The sequence below is a fragment of the Cavia porcellus genome, unplaced genomic scaffold (genome assembly GCF_034190915.1).
Source record: "Cavia porcellus strain 051 isolate PalLab524CR breed Dunkin Hartley unplaced genomic scaffold, mCavPor4.1 scaffold_19, whole genome shotgun sequence".
Lineage (NCBI taxonomy): Eukaryota > Metazoa > Chordata > Mammalia > Rodentia > Caviidae > Cavia > Cavia porcellus.
Genome location: NW_026947502.1, coordinates 5167733 through 5190639, shown reverse-complemented (window position 1 = coordinate 5190639; position 22907 = coordinate 5167733). Strand labels below are relative to the sequence as shown.

General features: G+C 53.5%; 1 protein-coding gene and 2 long non-coding RNA genes across 4 annotated transcripts in view; 1 reads left to right on the top strand and 2 right to left on the bottom strand.

Moving 5' to 3' along the window:
* Positions 1-22907, top strand: part of Fstl4 (follistatin like 4) — a 368201-nt gene that overhangs the window by 318363 nt on the left and 26931 nt on the right. For both annotated transcript variants that reach the window (XM_063230624.1, XM_063230623.1), the window contains exons 7-10: positions 321-487; positions 12310-12430; positions 21155-21316; positions 21646-21780. In XM_063230624.1, coding sequence (XP_063086694.1) covers positions 321-487; positions 12310-12430; positions 21155-21316; positions 21646-21780 — 585 coding nt within the window. The remainder of the gene's footprint in view (positions 1-320; positions 488-12309; positions 12431-21154; positions 21317-21645; positions 21781-22907) is intronic.
* Positions 6105-8070, bottom strand: LOC134471582 (uncharacterized). Its single transcript, XR_010041041.1, has 3 exons — positions 7992-8070; positions 6884-7046; positions 6105-6369 (listed from the first exon to the last, which is right to left on the bottom strand). It is a non-coding gene; the product is annotated as an uncharacterized LOC134471582 (long non-coding RNA).
* LOC134471583 (uncharacterized) overlaps positions 16795-22907 on the bottom strand; it is a 137322-nt gene continuing 131209 nt past the window's right edge. The window contains exon 5 of the long non-coding RNA XR_010041044.1: positions 16795-17145. This is a non-coding gene — a long non-coding RNA (uncharacterized LOC134471583). The remainder of the gene's footprint in view (positions 17146-22907) is intronic.

Here is a 22907-nt window from a genome sequence, read left to right as displayed (position 1 = left end):
GCCAAGGCCTCGAGGTCCTGCAGCCAGCATTTTCGGCTCCACTCACAAATCCATAGCACACATGGCTCCTCTGCACATCTGCCTTGGATCCTGACCTGTTTTGATTCACAGAGCCTGTCGGGCATCAGGCCAAGTGGTGGCACATCCCCCAGCAAAAGTGTCCATTTGTGCATTTAATCCATACATCTGACATTTTACAGGGGCCTGAGCGCCCCTCCTTCCTGCCCACCTCTGGGTAAATCAGTGGCCCCGTGCTTTGGGTTAAGACTCCCCACCCAGGGACCACACCCAAATGAATACCTTCTCCTTTCCCTCTGCAGAGGTGGTTCAGCTCAGCCTCGCCCCTGAGGACAGAGTCAGTGTGACCACGGTGACTGTGGGCCTAAGCACAGTTCTGACCTGCGCCATCCGCGGAGACCTGCGGCCACCCATCATCTGGAAGCGCAACGGGCTCCCCCTGAACTTCCTAGATTTGGAGGACATCAACGTAAGTCACGGGCACGCTGGCACTCAGGTGGAGTCGACAGTGTGGGAAAGCCTGTGGCACTGGCAGGGGACAGAGGGAAGGGCCTGTCTCAGCGATGTTCTCTGCTGGACAAGGGGATGAGGGTGTGATGGTGAACCTTTCAGAGTGGTCAGTGATACACACAGCCCAGCACGGCACGCGTGCCATAGGTTTGCCACCACTTACATGGGGCCGCTTGGCAGGAGAAAGCATCTGAGTACAGACAGCCCAACATGGCCAGTGGGCAACTTCTGTCTTCCAAGGACAGGGGCAGCTGTGCTGGGGTCCTGACCTTCCTACGTCCACTTGGTGACTAATACCTTAACCTGCCGATCCCCGGTGAATCAGTCTCTAAGAAAAGCAGCATTAGCAACTCCTGCCTCCCTGGACTCGAAGAAGCGGAATAATTCAGGTGTATTTACTGGTCCAGGTTTGGCTCGAGGGGTCATGTGGCTTCGAGAAGTTCACGAGAGAGGACAGTGATGTCACCCATGCAGCGAGCTGCTGGGACAGTGGTTCCACTTGGGCTAAAATAACAGGAATATAATTTTCAGGCAGATGACGTGACTTCCCTGGTCTCCTTGACTCAAGACAGCATAGATGTTCCCACTTTTGCCATTTGCCCCCCAGAAGGAAGATCCATTGGCAACATCTCGAGGGAGTGGGGGCAGAGGAAGCTGACCCCGGCTGTGTGTCCCTAAGGGTTGGACTAGCCCAAAAGTCCAAGGCGTGTCCCATAGGGAGACCCAGCTGGGAGCCCTAGATGGGCACCACACCAGCCAGTAATCCTGCTCCCCAGAGAAGTGAGCTGTTTCTGGAAGCAGTGAGCCCCCCAGCACTTGGACCATGCAAGCTCAAGCAGGGGCTGTGGTCAGCGGTGCTGTTGGCCATGAACAGGCAGCTAAGCCCCTTGACCATGAAGGTCATCCCAATGCTGAGACTGCTTTGAAGGAGAGCAGCCCAGCCCAAAAAGCGACAGAAACCCCTAGAGGTGGGACTCTGGGATTCCTTCCACCCTTTGACTGTACCCTGAAGATCGTGAGAGCTGAAAATGAAGAGAGAGCTATGCTGGGGGGCACACCACGCTGGGGGGCACACCACGCTGGGGGGCAAACCGGGCAAGCTGCTTCCCATGCGCTGCCTGTGCCGTGTGCAGCCAGTCCCTGTACCTCCCTGGACATCAGCGCGGCTCAACCCAAGGGTGCTTGGCACACAGACAGTAGGCGGGCACAAGCCTTGTCCTCCAGGCCTGAGGTGACCTATGCTTGCCTGAGACCTTACGCTCACTGTCCTATTTGTAAAGAGTGAGGTGTGAGTGTGGGTGCATACACACATGAGTGTGTTGGGGTCCACATGCGTGTGAACCAAAGCTCTCAAGGCGGAGTGTCAGCTCTCAAATGCAGCTGTCCAGTGGTGATTGATCTCAGGCTTGGCCAGGGCCCCTGTAACAACCCGAGTGGATTGTATCCACGTGCATCACTTGGTGCCCTAGTTAAGGACACCAGAAATAGGAGGCAGAGTCGAAGTGCCTCCTAATGCACTTCCCATCGGTAATTAAATTACCTTGAGAGTCCGCCTCCTCCTCCAAACCCGCCCGTAGCACCAGCACAATCCCATTTCTGCTCTTCACAATAAGGTGAGCAATTTGGATAATTGTGGCTGCGACCAAAGATTAATGGCTCCTCATTACCTCCTAGCAAGCACCGCTGCCCATGGTTAAGTCTGTAGCCTGAAAATACACACGAGCACGCAAGAAGGAGCAGGCGGCACGTACACCTGCTCCCAGCCCAGGGAAGAGGCTGCAGTCTGCTAGGGGAGGGTACAGATTCCAGGTCAGAGGGGCCTCGCTTCAGGTCTCAGCTGTGCCACTTACTGACTGAGTAATCTTCAAAAGGGCCTCTGGGCCCTCTGAGCCTCACCCTCTTCACCTGTGAAATGGGGATAAATACCAGCAGCTGCCTCCTGGAGAGCGTAACAGTGAGGACCCAGTAAGACCACACACTTAAGGCTCTTAGTATGTCCTGTCATGGTTGCTGGGGTGAATGCAGTGTCTGCAGCCACTCTTAGGCCACACTCTCGTTCCCAATGCGCAGCCAGCGGCAGCCAGGAAGTCTCTCCAGGCAGGCAGATAGGATGCTGAGGTCCCCTGTGGCCTGGAGTCAGGGCGGGGACAACACTGTCCTCATGGGCATTTCTGTAGCAAGAATTGGTCAGCAGAGCTGGGTATAGTGGTGCAGCCAATAATCCCAGCACTCAGGAGGCCGAGGCAGGAGAATCATTGCAAGTTCCAGACCAGCCTGGGCTACAAATGCACTCAACGCCAGCCTGAACTGCACAATGAGACCCTGTCTCAAAAAAACAAAAAAATTGGTCCAGAGAAACCATCCCGGGAGAGCAACACTGTGGAGCAAAGATTCCAGGGCTGGTGGCACCCCAGAGCTTGTGGAACCCCAGTGCTCCCCTCCCCGCAGTGAGCGATGAAATGCAGTCCCTGGCCGCCTCCTCCGTGACTGGTGCACAAACAGGGGCCCACCCACGGGGTGAGGATCAGAGTCAGAACTGAGGCCGGGAGATGAGGGCACACCAAGAGGTGCGGGCCTCCTTTCTTTGTCATTTGTCTGAGACATCTTGATTGGCAACAAAATATTAATCACTTTTTCACCAGTCTCTTAATGAGACGCTTTCATGGGCAACAAAATATTAATTTGTCTTGTCTTATCTGTTAGGAATCCTGTTAATGAATTCAGTCACAGAGCTATTACCGAATGCCATCCTAATGACACATGTAATTAAACTTTTCTGACTTGCAAACATCAGAGATGCCTTGAGCAGCAGAGTAATATTTGATCAGAAAGCACGCGCACCCCTGCCGCCCGGAGGCGAGCAGGCAGGCTGCCTAAGACTCCTCGGAGAGCACCACTGCTGTCAGCGGCACCGAGGACTCACTGTCCCCGGGCAGGCAGCCAGGCGGGAGCGGAACCCCCTCAGTGCCAGCGAGCCACAGGACCCCGAAGGCTTCTACAGGTGCCTTGTCTGAGGGCTGGAGAAAGGAGCCTGCTTGAGTGACCAGGATAATCAGGAGAGAGGTGCTTGGAGGGTCAGGTTGGGGCCAGAGTACAAAAGGCCTGCATGTGAACATGAAGAGCCTGGGCTAACCAGGTGTGGTGCCCACGACCCTAAGCCCAGCATCTGGGAGGCTGAGGCAAGAGGATCAAGTTCAAGCCTTGCCTGGACAAGTTGAGTGACTTTGCAAGGTTGTGCAATCAATCAATCAATCAATAAATGTTTGTACAAATAAAAAAAGAAGGGCCAGGGTGCTGCTCTGTGATAAGAGTCCTCTAGATTCCATTCTCAGTACCGAGGGCTGAGGAAGATGCAAAACAAAAGCCTTGGCTGCACCCCCATGAGCAAAAGAGATCTACAGATTTTAGGGCGGAGGTGACGTGCTCAACTGTAGGTGCCGCAGGAGTCTGCCAAGCCTTTGCAGACTAAAAGGGTCATAAGTGATGTGGGACCCAAAGTATGGGAAGCCCTGCTGGTGCTCTCGGTCTCTGTCCTCTCTCTGTCCTCTTCCATCCTGGCACAGGCGGAGTGGAGCAGCATCAGCTCAGGCCACCAGCGCCTCTGTCCAAAATCCGTGCCCAGTGGCCTGGCCGGCACACAGCCTGCAGAAGCCCACCCCATCCGCCGTGCCTCCGCCCCTGCAGACTCCTGCTTCCTCCTGTCAGCCCCAGGGCAGAGAAGGGGACAGCAAACCCCAGACTGGTGCTCCCCACTCCCCAGAGGCAGCAGGGGCCCAGGCCACAGTGCCTCTCCCTGTGGTTTTCTGAATGATGTTTCTGTTCACGCGATGAAGAATGGATAGTTTTCACTCCTCCAGTGTCCCCGGGGCAAAGAAAGTTCGGCTTGGAATTTACTTTCTGGTCCGCAGTCCATTTCTTTACCAAAGCAGGGTTAGGGTTAGGGGTGCTTCCAACCTGGCCCTGTGTGCATGGGTGCACATACATGGGGACACACACACAGCCACTGCCCTGGCCCCAGAAGCTAAGCTGGGGTGGCCACAGCAGTGCCCTGATCTCTGCCTCCCTGGGTGTGGGCCAGGCCTCCCCGAGAGGAGCTTCCAGTTCCTGACATGCAGCCTGTGGGCCCCACTGTGGGCACAGAATTGTCCCAGCCTGCAGATGACACCGTGCTGCCACACCCAAGATGCAAGTGACCTGTGTCTCCTGCAACCAGAGACCATGATGGACACTTATCTCAGGGAGAACTCTCTGGCCAGATACAGGGGCTGCTGCGAAGCAGGGAGGGGGTAGCCTTTGGGGACTCTCTGCACCCTCAGATCATACAGCCCAGTAATAAGAAAGGGACTTTGGGCCCTCTAGGACATCAGGGTCTCCCCAGCGCCAAGCCAGCACCTCACTTTCTGACCCATACCACACCTTTCCCTACCAGCCCCCATCTCCTGGGGACCTAGACATGATCTTTGGGGCTAGAGTGGGGCGCATTGTGGGTGGGGTGTGTTTCTTGGCCCCTGAACCCCCTACACGCTGCTGGACTGGGGGCGCCATCTCACTCTGCTCGGTGCCTCAGCTCTGTGGGTGTCTAACCACCCAGAGAGCACAGCAGCCTCTCAGGATAGAGCAAGCACCAGTCCCCAAAGCAATCCCCATGTCCCTCCTCACCCACGCCAACTCCTTCTGCTTCATAATTGTCATCCTCACTGCCCCTATGACCTTACAGGTCCAGCCCCTTGCCCAGGAGAGGGACAGAAGCAGACTCCCAAAGTCACAGAGAGTGGATGACAGCTGAGTCACCGCTTGTGTGGCCACCAGTGTTTTTATCGTGAATACTGAGCTGCTCCAGTGTGCAGCACCCAGTTCCATCCTGGTCAATTGCTCACCTGTCCTCAGCCCTTAGCAGGGCACCCCAAGGCAGGTGGGGTCCTCACCTCAGCAGAGAGTGGAGCGTGCCCAGGACTCTGCAACCGGCCTGCCCTCCTGGCTCACGCTCTCTGGCTTCCTGGCTCTTGGGTTGTAACACCTAGAGCCTGGCTTTGCCACAGCAGTGCCACAGGGCCACATGCATGCCACTGGGCATGAGGGTTAGGGTGCCGAGCTGGGCTCTCAGTTCATGGAGCCTGTGGCTCCAGTAATTAAGGGGCGTGGCAGACCCCAAGACCAGCATGTGGAATTGTTTGCCCAGGATATTCTCAGGGAGAAAAAACAGTAGTCTGTCATATTTTTCATTTTTTTTAAAAAGAGCCCACCATACACTTGGCATATTTGGAACAACTTGAAAGAACCACTCTTTTTTGTTATGTATGTGGTTTTTAGTTTTTTTTTAAACCGGATCTCACTTTGGGGGCTTTCAAATGTCAGCAGGCAGAGTACAGTGATGAAGGCAGAAACACAAAGCCCATTAGAAGAAAGCGTCTGTGGCACTGTTTGAAGGGTATGTTAAAAGGTTCACTTTTCCCACGTCTAAGTGGTATAAAAGCCAGGAACAAATAATTCTAATGAAGAACATGCTCTGTGTAAGTGTTTCCTTGGAAATGAGTTATTAAAAAAGACCAAAAGACAATGATTGATGAGCTCCTGACTCATTTAATTTTTATTATCTTTATTCGAACCAGTCACAAAGCCATTGTAAAAAGATGAGAGGGGTTGATTACCACGGAAGGGTGTTTGCAACACCATACACGGTGGTTGTGAGTTCCAAATTAAAATCATCTCAGTAAATGGCCCAGAGTGTTTTGTTTCAAAATCTTGGATAGTACTGTGCTTGAAGCTTTTCCAGGGTGTGGTCAGTCCTCTCCAGCTTGGATGGAAGACATTGGTTTTTCTAAACATCTGAGCCCCTGAGCTCTGAATGTGTTTAAACAGATCGTGTTAGTCTGGATCCATCTAGAAGACGCACTCCTGCACCGTGGTGCACCAACCCGTGGAATCTGAGAGGTAGCTCTGCCCGACTGGCTCATCTGGCCTGGGGTTTCTGGGTCGCTTTCTCTAGGTCATTTCTTTGCCCTTTCGGCCTCAGGGCCTGACTTGGGGCCAGTGGCTACTTCCAGCCCTGTCTCTAACGTGGAGGTACCTCAGGAAGGTTCTGGTTTAGCTTCTAGACTTGAATGCAGAGCCTATGACTGTCCGCAGAGCCTCTGCCTCCCTGAGCTGACCTCTTTGCTGCCTCCAGAGGCCCGTGGTGGAGGGAGTTGACCGCTCCTCTCTCGGCTACCTCCGGGCAGAGCCCGTTCCTTCCAGGAATAAGGAGCAGACCTGAAGCCCCAGAGCCAGCCAAGTACCCACCCTGTCCAGTGCCCCTTCGCCAGCCTGTGCAAGGACACTCATATTCAGCCGTCCGCTGCCCACATGCTGTATTTACCATGCTTACGACACAGCATCCATTGGTAAGGGAAGTGCTCGGAAGAGAACATTTCCGTTTTCACGGCTGTCGCCTGGTCTCCTTCTAGTAATGTATAAGCGTCTTCAAACACCCAGTCAGAAGAAAATGCCTGATAGGAAGTCTTCGTGGTCCCAGATATGAGCTAGAGGAAGAAAATTAACCAAACTGTCCCTGCAGTGTTCCAAGGATAGTAATCCACCATGTGCGTGTGACCCAGGCTGAAGCCAGGAGCTGGTCTGCTTTGTAAGACCTCCCTTCCCTCTCCAGGGTCTCCCGATCCGAGGGTCTCCAGGAGGAGGGATAGAGGCTTCCCAGGTGGGCTAAAAGGCCTCCAGGACTTCAGCTGGTTGCTGCCTGTGTTCCCTCCTATGCCCAGGGTTTACCAGGAGATTGCCCAAAGATCCAAAGCCCCGTTCTTCAGTGGGTCATGAACTGCTGCCCCTACGTCATGACAGTCTGGAATGCAGGCCCTCGGGGGACACTTGCATCCTGGGCAGAGACGACAGTGAGGCAGGGAGAGCAGCACATACAAACCCGCCTCGTTCCAACATCAGCTGGGAGTCAGGGAGTCGGGGTGCCCAGTCCCCCTCAGGGTCAGCGATTTGCTATAGAGTCACAGAACTCACGAAAGCTGTCACACTCCGGTTTACAGTTTCTTGTGGAGCAAGACACAGATTAAAATCAGCTAAGAGGAGAAGCCCACCCAGCAGGGTCCAGGAGGACCCCGAACTTCTGACGGCCTCTCAAGGAGAGTCAGGGACACACTGCTTTCCTGGCGTCGGTGTGGCTGTGTGCGAAGTGTTGCCAGCCAATAGAGCCTGCCCAGCCCTTTGCCCAGAGCCCCAGCACTCCCTGATCACGTGCCGGGCCATTAGTCTGCAGCCCTCAGAAGGCAGAGCATCCTGCATGAGCTCAGGACCCCAAGGAACTGAGAGCCCCCAGGAGCCAGGATGGTCCAAGCGAGGGCCTAGGCAGCCCCTCCAGGAGTGGGGCAAGGCCAGCCCTCCCTTGGAGCAATGCTGATTAACACTTGTCTGTCCTCTCTCATGGCTGTGCACCCCTCATGGCAGCATACTAGCTAACATACCTCCGTTCGCTCAGTGAACTGGACTTGAGCTTCTGTCGTGCAGCACAAACCACACAGCTCACTGGATACCAGATGGAGCTACACAGAAATGAAACACATCCATGTAGACCGTGGCCATCAAGTCCACCAGTGCCCACATCCACCCTGAGATCCTGGAGCAGCCCGTAGCTTTCTGTCAGAGGCTGCTTCCATGCCTCTGACCCCTACCCTGGTGCACATGTATCCACAGCAGCCCTCACCGAAAGGACTGACCCCACACACCCTTGCATAGTGGACAGCACAGGAAGGCCAGTGTGGGTGAGGTGGCTGGCATAGGGAGGCAGGGTGTGGTACACACGTGCCGGCTCACATAGGTTCATGCCACATTCCCCACGTGGGTCTGTGCGCTCATCAGGCAGGCGTGTGACTGCATCGTGGTCTGGACAGTGGATGTGTGCGCTTGTGTGACTGTAGATGTCTCTGTCACCGCATACCCCGTGCCACTCATCTCAGGGACTCATGGCGGATGAGAAGTTTGCACGGATGAGATGCTGGGGTGAGAGACATCTTGGGGGACAGAAGAGACCCCACCTGTGCTCTCTCTTCCCCGGAGAGAGCTGAGCATGCTCCTGGAAAGAGCAAGTTTGGGAAAGACCAACAGTAATGTTTCTGAGCTTTAACTTGTAACATGGAAAATATTGCCAGCCTGAGCTCTGATTTCACCCCCGAGGCCTCATGTTTGGCAGTCACCAGACACAGCACGGATGGCTCATTTTCAAGTTATTTATACCAGACGCTATTTATACCTGACGCTCCAGGTCACCAGGACAGCATCCCCATGGCATCTCCGCTATTGTTTAATACTTATGTCTCATTTAATTACTTTCTTTAATAAAAGCAGATACTTAGAAAATAGCATTTTAAAAGGCAGAAGCCATATCTTTAAGTAAAACTGTCTCTTTCCCCAAAATGGATGTGCCTCAATACAAAGAACAGTCCAATCTGGCATCTGTTTATTTCTGGAAGGAACCTTGATTTTCTAATACATTTCTATGCATCAGAGGGGGAAAAGCTATCCATAAAAAGACAATTACAGAGATGCAATCAAGCATTGATAGCAGCATTCAGACACATCTCACAGAACATTCAGAAGAGGAGGAACTGCAGATTTGGTTTTATGTGGCCTCTTATAAATCAATTTTAAAGTCCTTCTGTCCCATCCAGTGAGGTAAATTTGATTTCTGTAGCCAATATTCACATCCAGAAAACAATATGCACTTCGTTCTATAATTATATGATGCCTATTGTTTTAGCCCAGGGACAGTATTTTATTTATTACAGTCAAGTTCTCCCCAGAGCCTGCGCCATGGGCTCTGAGCTTACAGAAAAGCCATCGGGCACCCTGCAGAACGTGCTGTTCCCATGGGCGATGTACCCCACACACATACACAGCTACCCAAGAGGCGCACCTCGGCCAGGACCGTGCAACAGGTGGGAGAGGCGACCGGGAGAGGCTGCTGCTCACCAGCGGAGCCTGGGTGACACTCAGGCCCACTTGAAGTTCAGGGAGTGAGCAAGACAGACCGGCAGGCACAGGAAGGAAGGGGCAGCGGGTGGGAGGCTCAGCCCGGGCTGGATTGGAGGGGCGTGGCTGAGGGGCTGGGCCAGATTCCCCTGCAGCTTCTCCTGGTTTGAGGCCTGAGGGTGGCCTGCACAAGGAGGCACCCAAAAAACCATCTGCTTAGCTGGGTGTGGGGGAGCACACCTGTAATCTCAGCACTGGAAAGGCTGAGGCAGGAGGATCCTTGCAAGTTCAAGACCAGCCTGGGCTACAAAGTGAGTCAAGGTCAGCCTGACTGCACAGTGAGACCCTGTCTCAAAAAGACAAAAGAAAGGACCATGCGGGCCTTTTGGGGAGGAGAGGGGTTCTCTGAGCCCCCACACACACTGGCCCCCAGGGATAGAAAGACAGTGGCTGTGCCCAAGGCAATCACAGGAGACGTGGTTCGGGAAACTCGAACTGGAATATATTCCCAGGGAGAGCCCTACGGACCCACTCTGTGGAGACTGGTGTTTGGTTTGGCTCTGCTATGTGGCCCGGGGTTTGCAGGGGCTTCCTGGGATTTTAAAGGAGGTGATACAGTCATGCCTTGATATGCTCGAGGGATGGGCTAGGACCGCAGGGGCTGCCAAATTCCAGATGCACCAATCTTCTGTATAAAATGGTGTAGAATTTGCATATCACCTACATGCATCCTCCTGTATATTTCAAGCCATCTCTAGTGACTAACGCTACCTGACACAATGTAAACACTGTGTAAATAGCTGTTACACTGCACCCCTTGGGGATACTGACAAGAAAAAAAGTCTCCTTCCCTGAAGCCACCTTTGGGGACAGAATCTGCCCTGGGTCCAAATGCACTGGCACTGGTAGTGTGGGAGCTCCTCGGTGACCTGAAGGGGGATTGCACCCCCTCCCAGGCTTCTCGGGATGCCTCTCCCACCCCCACCCCAAACTCCTGAGCAACATTTTCCTCCAGGCTTGGATTTTGACACCAGAAATTGCTTAGACTACAAATGTGTCATCCCGGCGCTGACTGGCCATTAACTTTTCATAAGCAGCTCAGGTATGAGCCTTCAATGGCTTTGTTATGACACAGGACAAATCAGCTATCTGCTGCTTTATTTTTATTATCAAGGTTTCCATGGAATGTTAGGAATGGGGTTCTTCTAAGCTGAGTGATGCTCCAGTCAATCGCAGGTTCAGGCGGCCCCTCCAGCACAGTGCTCCCCTGGGAGTACAGTGTCGGCATCAGAGTGTCAGCCTCTGATGCTGACAGCCAGGGGCAGGGGCAGGCGCCTCTCACCCACCCTCCTCCCTCTGCCCTGCCCCTGTGCCTCCCCCTCCCACCCTCTACACCCTCAGCTGAGCTAATTATCCAGAAAGCGTTTCTAAGGGGACCCGTGGTGGTCATGGGGGGGAGGGGCCTGTGGTACAAGCAGCATTGCGTCAGGGGCAGGAGCTAGTGAGGGACCCTCAGGGCTGCCCGGTGCATGGTAGCTGGACTTCCTCTCCTGCCATGGCAGTGCCTCCGTGGAAGAGGGAACCAGAAAGGGCCAGGGGTAGCAGGAGGGATGGTTCAGGATTTGCTGCAGGGTTCAAAAGGTTTTGTGTTTTCTTTTAATAATACCGGGAAAAAGAACACGCGCACGTGCACACACACACACACACACACACACACACACACACACACATCATGAGAAAGTGTGTCCTCCTGAACTCTCCTGCAGGATCCCCCAACATTCCATCAGGCAGATGAACACACATACCTGTCCCCAGAGGACAGGCCGAACACCAGCCCAGGGGGACTGGGAGTGGGGCAGGCAGGGAGAGGGGATTTAGTGAATAGCAGGTCCCAAACCAAACCATGGTCCTGCTGAATCCCAGCCACTGGGGTTCCCACCCCACTCACACACAGACCATCACACACAGGCTGTTTCCTCACCTTCCGGTGTGAGGGCCATTTCCTCAGAGAGGTTTGGAAGCTAAACCCAAACCCCGTCGGGGGTCTCCTGGAATTCCAGGCGGTTCCCATCCTGACACTCCCACAGGTGGCCCTGGCCTTGGGCAGGACACAGCTGGTGGCTCCTGTCTGTCCCTTCCTGGGCACTACCCAAAGAGATCCACAGACACCCCAGGCATTCTGGCTCTCTTTTCTTGTTTGTTTGCCCTTCCCTAGGTTACTCAGGTCCCTACAAGCTGCCTGGAAGAATTTGGGGGTCCCAGTGAGATCACACGGTGGCTAGGCAGACTACAGCCCGTGATTTCCCCCCTCACTGCCTTCCAACAGTGTCATGGACGCAGCCATGCTTCAGAACGTGCGCATCCTTAGGGCTGCTTTCATGCCATCACCGTAGTAACAAAAGTCATCCGACTCACAAAGCGGAAAGTATTTCCTGTGTAGATCTTTACTAAAGCTTGCCAACTCCGCTCTGCTCTGCGCCCTCTCTCCACAGTCCGAGCTCCCTATCAGGGGGCAGGGCCCTACGAAGGATGCACGCAGCGTAAGGAGCCGAAGGGGCACCAGAGCTATTTTAGCTAAAGCTGGGGAGAGCATAGCGGGGGAGGTGGTGACGGTGATCAAGATGGTAAATGAATTATAGGGCCGGGTAAGGAGAGATGACCCTGCAGGCCGCTCTGGCTGGGCACAGGGGTGGGCAGGAAGCAACTCTCTCATAGGTACAAGAGTTCTGTTTTCCTGGAAAGCAAGATATGCTGCCGTCCCTCCCAGCCTACTGGACTGAAAGGCCAATCTCCTTGTCACTTGTGCCCATGCAGGACTTCGGAGAAGAGGACTCCCTGTACATCACCAAGGTGACCACCGTCCACATGGGCAATTACACCTGCCACGCTTCAGGCCACGAGCAGCTGTTCCAGACCCACGTCCTGCAGGTGAATGGTTAGTAAATGGCTCCATGCATGTTGTCTCCCCAAAGCATCCCCCAAAATGCCGCTGTCGGGAAGGGCTGGAGCTGTGGACTAGTTTTCCCATTGGGCTTGATGCAAAGTCTTCTCAGGTGACCCAAAAAGGGCGGTGAGCAATGCAGACAAGTCAGGCTAAGCTGCCGAGGCCCCCACAGCCCCACAGTGCAGCGCACACCCTGCAGGTGACATAGTGTGGGGAGCTGCCCGGTCTCTAGTTCCAACCAGAGCAGAAATCGGCTCAGCTCCACCACTGCTTCCGGGTGGCCTGGAACCAGAACATCCCTCATGCAACCGGGAGGGGTGGTATCCTGGGCTTGGTCCCCTCTCTGAGCCTCAGGGGGCCGCCTTCAGGCAAGGTGAGTGTACCCGCTTGTATTTAATGCTTTGTCACTCTGAGTCCCAGAGGTCTGCACTGGGAACTCATGCTATAATAACTCGGATTAGAAGCCCCAATCCAGCTGGCTCGCAGGATCTGGGGCTGACCTGGTGCCTCCACATCATTCCCTGGTGCATGCACGGCCTGCTCAGAACTTCTGGGGGGGCAGGAGGGAGGGATTCAGCTGGACAGTGCTAACTTCCCTGGGGTGCTGATCTGCTGTAGAACTGTGGGGGAGACATGGCTTGTTTAGGGTCCACAGTGGCCAGGTCCATAGAGACAGGTCTTATTGTGACTCAAGTCATCCTCTGGCTCCGAGATAACTCCTGCTAGTTTTGTGATTCCCGGCAAGTGACTTTTCCTAGAAACTCGCCTATAGAATGGGTTGCAATATATGGACAGGGAGGGTCCATAGGCAGGGTCAGCACAGGGTGCCATCAGGCTGAGCTAGGACAGACATAGCAGGTTTGGAAGGTTTTCCTTCATCCTCAGGTCCCCGTGCTGACAGAGAGTGGGAAGAATTAATCCCTCCCAAGTGTAATCCCTCCCATGAGTGTGACAGCCTGTGTTTTCCAGGCACATCCCCAAGCTCACCTCACCTCTGCAGGGACCCTAGAGGATGTTTCCTACTTTCACATCCCCAAGCCATATCTTATTAGCATTTCCCCTGAGCAGGGACCCTGCAGGGATTAATCCTCTGGGTTTCGTGGCTGTGCTTGTTGGCCGGCCTTTGTGAAGAATCTGGGTTTCACAGACATAACCCAAGGGCTCCTTGTTATGATACACTCAGACAAGCCAGCCAGGCTGGGGTTCAGGGGCCAGGCTACTGTGCAGCCAGCAGCGTCTGGGACTCCTCCAGCAAGGCTGGTCCAGGGCCAGCTGGTGAGCTGAGGCTGATGATGCTCTCAATGGATGGTTGCAAACAACTTCGCATGGTTTCCTCCAGGTGGCTCAGAGCCTCAGAGAATTCTGGGAAGGTGCCATTGACAGAGATGCCAAGACTTCCGGTCCAGCCCCTCCCCCATCCTGCCCCCCACTTTGCAAGAGCCAAGGGCAGGAGGAGAGGACTCGAGCCATGGGTTTCCTTTAATTCCTCCAAAGCAAACTGGAAGCGGACAGGGGCCTGAATAGCTCACAGCTGAGACCCTACAGTTGTCTCCAGCCTCTGGAAGAAACTCTGTAGTCTTAAATTCCTTGATAAATCAAGCTGCAAGGCCCTAGTGCTGGGAGGGCTCTTCTGCCCCCAGTTCCCCTTGAATTCTGAAACTGAGCTCAGGACATGGATGGATCCAGTTCCTCCCAGTGCAGAGTCTGGAACAAGGTTCCCAAGCACCATGTGTGTTTTGGGGTTTAAAGACCGCTGGCTCCTGCCAACAGCTGAGATGTAGACTCCTGAGCTGGTCCTGGAAAGGTCTGTCTGGCCCAGCTAACACCCCCACCACCCTGCACCTGTCCAGCCATTGTTGAGGCTCGGCTGCAAGGCTGCCCGGAGCCCTGGCAATCTAGACAAAGAGCAGAACCTTCTGGCTGAAATCCAGAAAGAGGCCACTTGAGATCCATTCCCTAACTGCCAGGAGATTTAAAGACTTCTCCAGCCAAAGGGGCTGTCAAGAGAATGGAAAAAGGTGCGGTGGGAAATCTGTGCATGGCAGTCAGCTTCACCGTGTGTGGCCCCAAGTGGCCGGGCCAAGCCCTTATGGTAGCTGTAGCTTCAGGAGTCCATGAGGTTCCTGGACGGGCTGATGCCCAGGTCCTTGATGTGACATTCAAACCCAATAGCTGTGGGACCACCCATGCTGAATGGGCCTGTTGGCACATCCCAAGGGTATGACCCTGGAAAAAGATGGGGTTTTCAAAGTAGTATAGAAGGCCAGCTTGCTGTAATGGACTTAGAATGAAGTATGTGTGTGCATGTCTCTGTGCGTGTGCATGTGTGTAAAGATGCTAAGAATAGGATGGTCTGAAAGATACAGAAGCAAGGAGCATTCCCTGCAGAGCTGCTTCGGGCTGTCCCTGACTTACAGACAGGGACCTGGGGCTCACAGATGAGGTGGTTTTTCCCCTGACTCCCCCACAGTTCATAGCTACTGGGAAGAGCTTGACTAAATCACACAAGACTTGCTGCCTACCATGTTGGGATACTGCAGGGTCGCTGTTGGAGAATCCAGATGTGGGATGCAGGGGTGGCGAGTCTTTGTGGGCTGCTCTGGGATGGGGACACCTTTGTCTCTGTGCCCGGTGTAGAGCTCAGGCCTGGGCTGAAACAGCTGCCTGGTGAGAATCTGACCAAAAGCTAGTGGCAGTGAGACTCAGGCAGGACTGAGGACGGAGACCACATGGCTCGCTATCCCCAGCTCCCATAAGGCTCAGCAGGTCCTGGGCTGAGTCCCAGAAAGGGGCTGGGTCACCACAAGAGGCTCCAGGAGGCAGCGGGCATGAGCCTCTTTGCAGGCTGCAGCCTCATGCTAGGGAAGGAAGCCTTCAGCCAGAGGGAGCTGGAGGGTAGAGGGGGCACCATGGTGCTCGGGGGGGGGGGGGGGAGGCCCACACCTTGCCGAGGAGCCCTGGGAGAGGAGTGAGAAAACAGTAGCTTTCTTCTGCTCAAAACGCTCCTTGTCGCCCTCCACTTGGGCCTGAGTCAGGAACACAGAAGATGACCTGGAACAGCTTCCATGATGTTCACTCCCTTACCCGGCTGTGCTGTGGAGTCCACTTGGTCTCCTTGCAGCCCAACAGATTGTCTGGCTTGCTTGTCTGCCCCCGCTATGCAGACAGTGTCACTGTGTCCCCTCCCTCCAGCTTTTCTCCTTGGTCAAAAGGAAGACAAGAATGGGGGATGAGAGGGACAAGAGAGGAATCAGGCCAGCCCCGTGGGCAGGGCAGGTCTAGGTTACTTCCCCCAAGGCACAGAGCAGACTCAAGGCTGAAGACAGGAACCATGAGCCAGGGAATCCTGCATCCCAGGTCAGGTGACATCTGGGCTGCTGTTTTCTTAATGGAAGTCTCAAATGGGTAAACAAGTGCATAAAGAAATGCACCTTAACAATCATATCTCTTGCCCTAGGAGCTGAATGACATATACATAGATAAAATGCTTAGGAAATGCCTGGTGTGAGATACAAGGCAAAGTCCGAGGTGGGCAGCCCAGATGTTTAGGGGTTTATCTCAAGCCATATTTAATTGTAGTGATATAGGGGAGTGAAACTCCCAACCTACTAGATGTCCTGTACAAGTTCATGTTCTCTAACCTCGAAGAATGAATTTTAGGAACAACGGAGGTGAAGAGCAGAGTATATTTATTGACAGAAAGAAAGCTTCTGTCTGAGAGACAGAAGGGGTCCCGAGAGGGTTGCCAAAGACTGTCTTTTCCACGGACTTCTACAGAGCAAAAACCACGAGGTAAGACGGGTCCCAGGTGGAGAAAAATGGGAATTTGCAAGACAGACAGGCATGAGGTGGGACAGAACTCTGGTCAATCAATAAGGTTAACTGTTCAGGTAAACTGACCAAATCAGGCACAGATGGGGAAGCGAGTCTAGTAGCAAGTGGGCATGCTTAAAGAGCAGTGACACTTCCTGTAGGGGGCTGGGATGGTGACTCCTGGCTTCCTCAAGGTGATCCACACCTATTTAGAGTATCAATCCCTGATGTTTATCCTTTGCTTGTGGTTGCATTTATTTTGCTTTTTGTCTTGAGAGCTGGCCCCCAGCAGAGGTGTCTGTCTCCTCCAAGGTTGCAAGGTATCTGGGCTTCTGCACTGGCTTCTTCGAGGGCCCAGCCATATCTTCCCACCTGTAATATTTCTAACTAATTCAGCTCCCTGGAACAGTACTTGGTGGACAAAGAGCACAGAGTAGGAAGGCCTAGCCCCTCACATAGCCTGGGCCACCATCTTCCAGGATGTCTCTTCCCCGACCTGGCTGCCCAGGGGAACCCTTTCAGACAGCTTCTCCTCCCAGATTATTAGTATAACTTCCCCATAGTCCAGGCCCCTGGAGATGAGCCCAAACCCTGACATGATTTATAACTTTGTGCAAACCTCCCACATTCTTTTGTAGGAGGAGCAAGAACTTCAGACATAAATGATGAATCTATTAAATTAAAAATAACCTCAACCTCCCCATACTTCAGACACGTAGCGATTCATTCCTAGGAGACCATGATAATCTCTAAATCTGTTTATTACTCCAGCTGGGTTCTTCTGTGGCTGCACCTCTTACTTAAGGACATATTTACACTGCCTTTCACCTCGGCCCATGATAGATGCTTCCCAAAGAGAGCAGGCCTTTGTGTTGTGTTTTCATTGGAAGATGCTGCAAAGGTCAGAGAAAAATAAATGTGTTTGCCCTGGGTGTATTAATTTCAGATCAACTCAAAAGGAAGAGGGCAGATTAGGAGCAAAAGGGAACGCTGCATGCTTGCAGTGTGGCTGGGAGGGAGCTGTGTCCTTGGCCCTGTCCTGGCAGGTTCCCTGGGGGCTTCAGAGGCCCAAGCAGCCCCCTCCCTGGCCTGGGCAGAGGCCTGCTCCAGACTGCAACGTCGTAGAGGCCACGGGTCTGCCCATAGCTAGCAGGGTGGGTCGGTGCTCGTTCCAGCCTGGCCTGTTCCTCCCCGCTCAGCGGCTCTCTCCTCACGTCACCCAGAGAACACTTCCGTCCTCTAAGCAGAGGCGAGAAGCCACCCCAAGAGGAGTGATTAAAAAAAAATTTACCAGCCAGTCAGGATGGTGCACACCTGTAATCCCAGCACAGTGAGAGGCTGAGGCAGGAGGACGGCAAGCCTAATTGTTCTGTCTGAGCAACCGGAAGAGGGGGAGTTAGTGACTGAGATGGGGGAGCAGAGAAGCCAGTGTGGGAAACAAAGAGCAGGGCCCTCAGGGACACTATGAACATGGGGCGTCTCTGGCAGGGACACCCTCGGGGTGTCGTGCTGGCAGCTCGATTGCTAAGTTTGGGGTTTGCGGTAAGATCTGAGCTGGAGGTAAGACTGCAGAGCAGCGCAGCGGGTCAGGTCACCAGAGGGCGGACGCAGGTCAGAGGACGGCCAGAGACCCAGGACTCCAACCTCTCCAACCTCCACAGCCTGGAGATGAGCAAAACGCTAGCAAAGTGAGTTAGGAAAGAGGAGGCCCAGGAGTATCAGGAACTAGGAAAGCCAGCGCCGGCAGTCAGGTGAAAATGCTTCCTGTCAAAGATCAGGGCTGAGGCCCAGGCGGGTCATCAGTGCCAGTCCACAGGCCAGCTGTGGAGACCCAAGGCCCATCGCCCGGGTTCCCATTTTCCTGTACAAACCCTGTGCCCACACACAGGCAGGCGGTGCAGGCTTCCAGAATGGAAGTTTCTCCCGTGTGAGCTGGGGGGAATTGGAGGCTGTCTCTGGTCTCAGCCGCTGTTCCCCCAAAGCTCCCCCTGGGAGCGATCCTCACAGCGCACTTGGGTATTGTCACCTTCCTCAGCCGAAAAGCCCCGCTATTAGGAAATCTTTAATCATATCCAAAGTCCAAGGCAGTCAAAAGAAAAGCCACTTGATTCTCTCACTAGACACTGAAAAAAAATCTAAAATCCATTTCTTGGGGGGGAAAAAACTCAATAAAATAGGAACCAAATGGCATTCTCCTCTCGCAATGAAGAATATCTCTATAAAAAGAAAGAACAGCACCCTTCTTCTAGGGATGAGGAAACGTTAAGTCAGGAAAGAGGACACAGGAGAAGCGAAAGGCGGCAGTATTAGACCCTGAGGGTATGCAGGGTGCTGTCAGCAGAAGGCAAAAGGTGAGCCGCACAAAAAGTAAAAGAATGGAGAAAAACAGTATTTTATGAGGATATCCATCAGGTGACAGGCCAAAGAAATGGTAAGGGTTAATTAGTTCGGTAAAGGACTTGGTAGCAAAATGTACAAAATTAAAAACTCCCTTGTACACATGAGAGGTGACCAGGCAGGAACCAGAGTGGACCTGGGTGAGAGAGGGTACAAAGCCTCCCGATGCCATAAAGTCTCCAATAATTGGAGAGAGAGGTTCTTGGAGTCTTTTAAGACACATGATATGCCAAATTAAGCCATATGTTTAATCTAATTCCAGTTTAAGTCAATGGGTTGGGGTTTGGCAGAACAATTCTGAATTTATCTAGAAAGGAAAACGCTGTGCCAGCAGCAGCAGGGCAGCTGAGGAGGAAACTCGGAAAGTGATAGCAGTGGTGGGCGCTTTGCCTGGTCAGACGCTGCCAGGTATTCTGATACCAAATGCAGGCCGAGGGGTCTCTGAGCTCAGTGCCACGCTCATGAGCCTCGTGGATTTTGCAAAGCTCCCTCGATTCAATGCGGTGCAGCCAGTGCTTCTGAGAAGCCAGCCTGGTGTCGGGTGCTGCCCATACCGCAGTGAAGTTTCCTTTTAAATGATCCATTTCATTAAGATTTTCCCATTCATTACCCATAATTGAATACGGTAGGCTCACATTTTTAATAACACTCTGTGCTCTTTCTCTATTTCATGTATTAAACTTACCAGAATTTGGCAAATTTACTGGTTTTTGTAAACACCCTGCTCTTAAATTTACTTACCAGTTACTCTTCCTTGGCTTTCTGAGTCATCCATTTCCGATTCTCTGTTGCTCTTGTACGTCCTTCAGGTTTACGCTGGGGCTTCCAGGCAGGCTCGCAGGGAGGTGATCTAGTAAAGGCCCAGGCTTAGGGGCACCCAAGTCCTGCCCACACCTATTCTCTGTCCTCTGCAGTCACCCAACAGCCAGCGCTTCTGGGCCCAAGCACCATCTCTGTGCTCCCCATTATAACTTGCCAGCCCTAACTCTGTCCTTTCAACCAGAGCCCTGCTCCTGCCTGTCCCCAGGGATGCAGGGCAGTTTCTTTCTTCCTCTTTGAAGCGAGGAGGTAGAGAAAGGAGAGGCCCATCTGTGTCCCACGCAGTCCTCGGGTGAGCTGGGCTCAGCCCCGCTCTCCGCATCTGTCCCCACCGGCCAGGCCTGGGACAAGGCCCTTCTGCCACATCGCGAGGCTCTGCCCAGACGACACGGAACAAAGAGAGACTAGGGAGGCGACCAAACAGTCCTGTTCTTGGGTCTCTGTGCTGCTGGGCCAGGGCACTCTGAGCTCGTGTTACTGGCACAGCTGTGGGCCGTGTGAGGTCGAGATCGTGGCCTTTGGCAGTTGTCCATTTGGATTTCACCTTTGCCCCTCAATTTTTGGCCCCCCAGATTGGCCAAGGAAAGGTTAGAAACTCAAGCTGAACTGATCACAGGAATTGTAGTTTATTTCTCCAGTGGGGCAGTGGACTTCCTCTTGCCCTCTGCCAAACCAAGCATGGGTCACTGGAATCCTGCTACCTCGCTGCGCCGTTGTGTCCCTACAGATGCATAACTTTGTTGTGTGCTCTGATCCCAAGGAAAATCCTCTCTCCTAAAGCCCTGGGATGCCTTTTATATTGGACAACGGAAACTCCCAGATCCCCCTAGGGACATAGGGTTGTCTCCCTGAGGAAGAATCCATCTCCCCCATCTCCAAAACATGTGGGAGATTGACATAAACTCCCACAAATCCTTTTTGGGAATACGAAGAGTAAGATGTATGCACCTATAATCCCTCACTGCTGCTAGAAATGCTGTTGATTTTATTTCCTGGGCCCAGAGCTAAGAGCAGGCAGATGATCCCCGGGGAAGAGTGTCTCCCACAGCCAGCCTGTGTGAGAAGGTCTGGGGGACCATGGGAGTTCCCAGCCCCACCTCCCCCTGCTGAGCAGGCCACAGGGCTGCGTCACACCCTCAGCCCCATGCTTAGCTGCTGCAGCCCTGGACCGAGTCCCTCCCTGGCCTTTCACCTGGGTTCCAGGGCTTGGGAGGTGAATAGATAACCATGACCCACTGGAAAGTCAGTGGACTTAACAGAGTAGTGATGTAATCAGCACCCTGCCTGTCAGTGCCCGTAAGTGCTTCTTGAAGCATTTCCTAAAGGAATTAAGCCGTTCTCCAATGACAGAAATAATATATCTGAGTTTTATTCATTCAGAAATAAATTCCAAGGACTGTTACTCTTTACATGCAGCAGCTGAATGGCATTAAATATTTAGATGTCTTTCCAATCATATTTAGAATAGTGACGGAAGCCATGAATTACAGGTGCGACGCCTGACATGTTTACTGTTTGCCATGCGCATCACAGAGCCTTCTTTCAGACCAGGGGCTGCCAAAGAGGATGGCTGCAAGCTGGCGAAAAAGAGAACGCCCCAGTTACCGGCTGGCTCCCGCTCTGGGACAGTGTTGGGACTGGGCCGCGAGCACAAGGTCTCTAACCTGCACTGGTTCTCACCCACAGTGCCGCCAGTCATCCGTGTCTATCCAGAAACGCAGGCCCAGGAGCCCGGGGTGGCGGCCAGCCTGAGGTGCCATGCAGAGGGCATTCCCACGCCCAGAATCACGTGGCTGAAAAACGGCATGGATGTCTCGGCCCAGATGTCCAAACAGCTCTCCCTCTTGGGTAAGAACTCACCAGGTGTCTGCAGAGTGTCCCCATCCAGCCCGCGCTGACCCTCACGCCAGCAATGGAAGCTAGGCAGGCTTCCCTTCGGTGTGCAGTGTGCTAGGAGATGATGGATATCTCCCCAGGTTCCCCGAAACCTGGGCTGCCACAGTTCTTGGGGACTTTCTAGGAGCCATAACAAGAAACTGTCCCTCAGTTTCCAGGTCAGCCTTGGTAATTTCATCTGGGCCCTTCTCTCCTGGGCACGTATGAGGGACACTGGTGGCCCCTGCCCGGTCCGGGGCTGTCTGGCAGAGTGGGCCACCCCAGCACTGTCCTTTCTGTAGCCAACGGGAGTGAGCTCCACATCGGCAGCGTCCGGTATGAGGACACGGGCGCGTACACCTGCATCGCCAAGAACGAAGTGGGTGTGGATGAAGACATCTCCTCGCTCTTCATCGAGGACTCGGCCAGGAAGACCCGTGAGTTCACGCTGGCCTCCTGGCTGAGCTGCTTGGGGGTGGCATCAGGTGGCCAAAAAGGGTACAAAATGGGGCCACAGCCTCTAATCATGAGCCCCTAAAGACTGCAGTAAACTCAATGTCTGTGCATAAAATCCTGGTCAGCTCCGGGACAGCACCCACGACAAGGGGGCGCCAGAGTCCCCGCCCCACTTCTGCCTCCTGGTGCTGTGGGACCAGAAGCTCTGCCTCTTGGTCACAAAAGCCCTCACACCATCCCCCCACCAGGTGCTGGACCCACAGTGACACAGAAACCAGCTCGTGCAAACAGATACGCCTTCCTCTGCACTGTCGCTCCCCACGGTCTGAAAATGTTACACTGGAAATTCCAGAAACACAAATCTTCCTAAGCCTTAAATAACTTGTATTGCACTGTATGGTTATAATTTGTCCCATTTTATTGTTAGAGTTAATCTCTTCCTGTGCCTAATTTATAGATGATAGATACATGCATACAGGAAAAAATACACTAGCGAGGGTTCAGTGCTGTCTAGTTTCTGTGACCCCCACAGTAAGGACAGACTGTTGGACACGCACACCACTGGGAGCAGGGTGGCCTTTATTCCAGGCACGTCACCCATCTGGTGTGCTCAGTGTGCTGTCCCCCTGCTTCCTGCCCCTCACCCCACCCCAGAGCCTGCAGGTAAGAATTCGTGAATGTGGGTGCTGGTCCCAGTCTCTTTCCCTCAGTCCAGGACTCCAAGCTAAGCCTTTGTGTGTATGTTTGGGTTCCCCCCCCCCTTTGGTACCGAACTCATGACCTGGTGCTTGCCAGGCAGGCACCGTGCCACTGAGCTAACTCCCTGGCTGCAAGCCTTTGTAATCAAAAGGACTTTGCATGTTCTTGCTAGGAGAATCCTAAAGGAAATCAGTTCTCCTAGACATAATTTGGGAAAACAGGGGAAAATGTGTTTTACAGCTTAACATTCACAAAACACGCGAATCTTATTCGCTGCTGTGATCCTGAGGCCTCAGCTCAAAGGTCCATGTAGGACTCAAAAGGGTCCCAAGGCCAAGAGACCCCATCCTACAGCTAGGGCTCTGAAGCTCTAATGAGTGATGCGGTTTCTGCAAGCACCTGGCTGGGT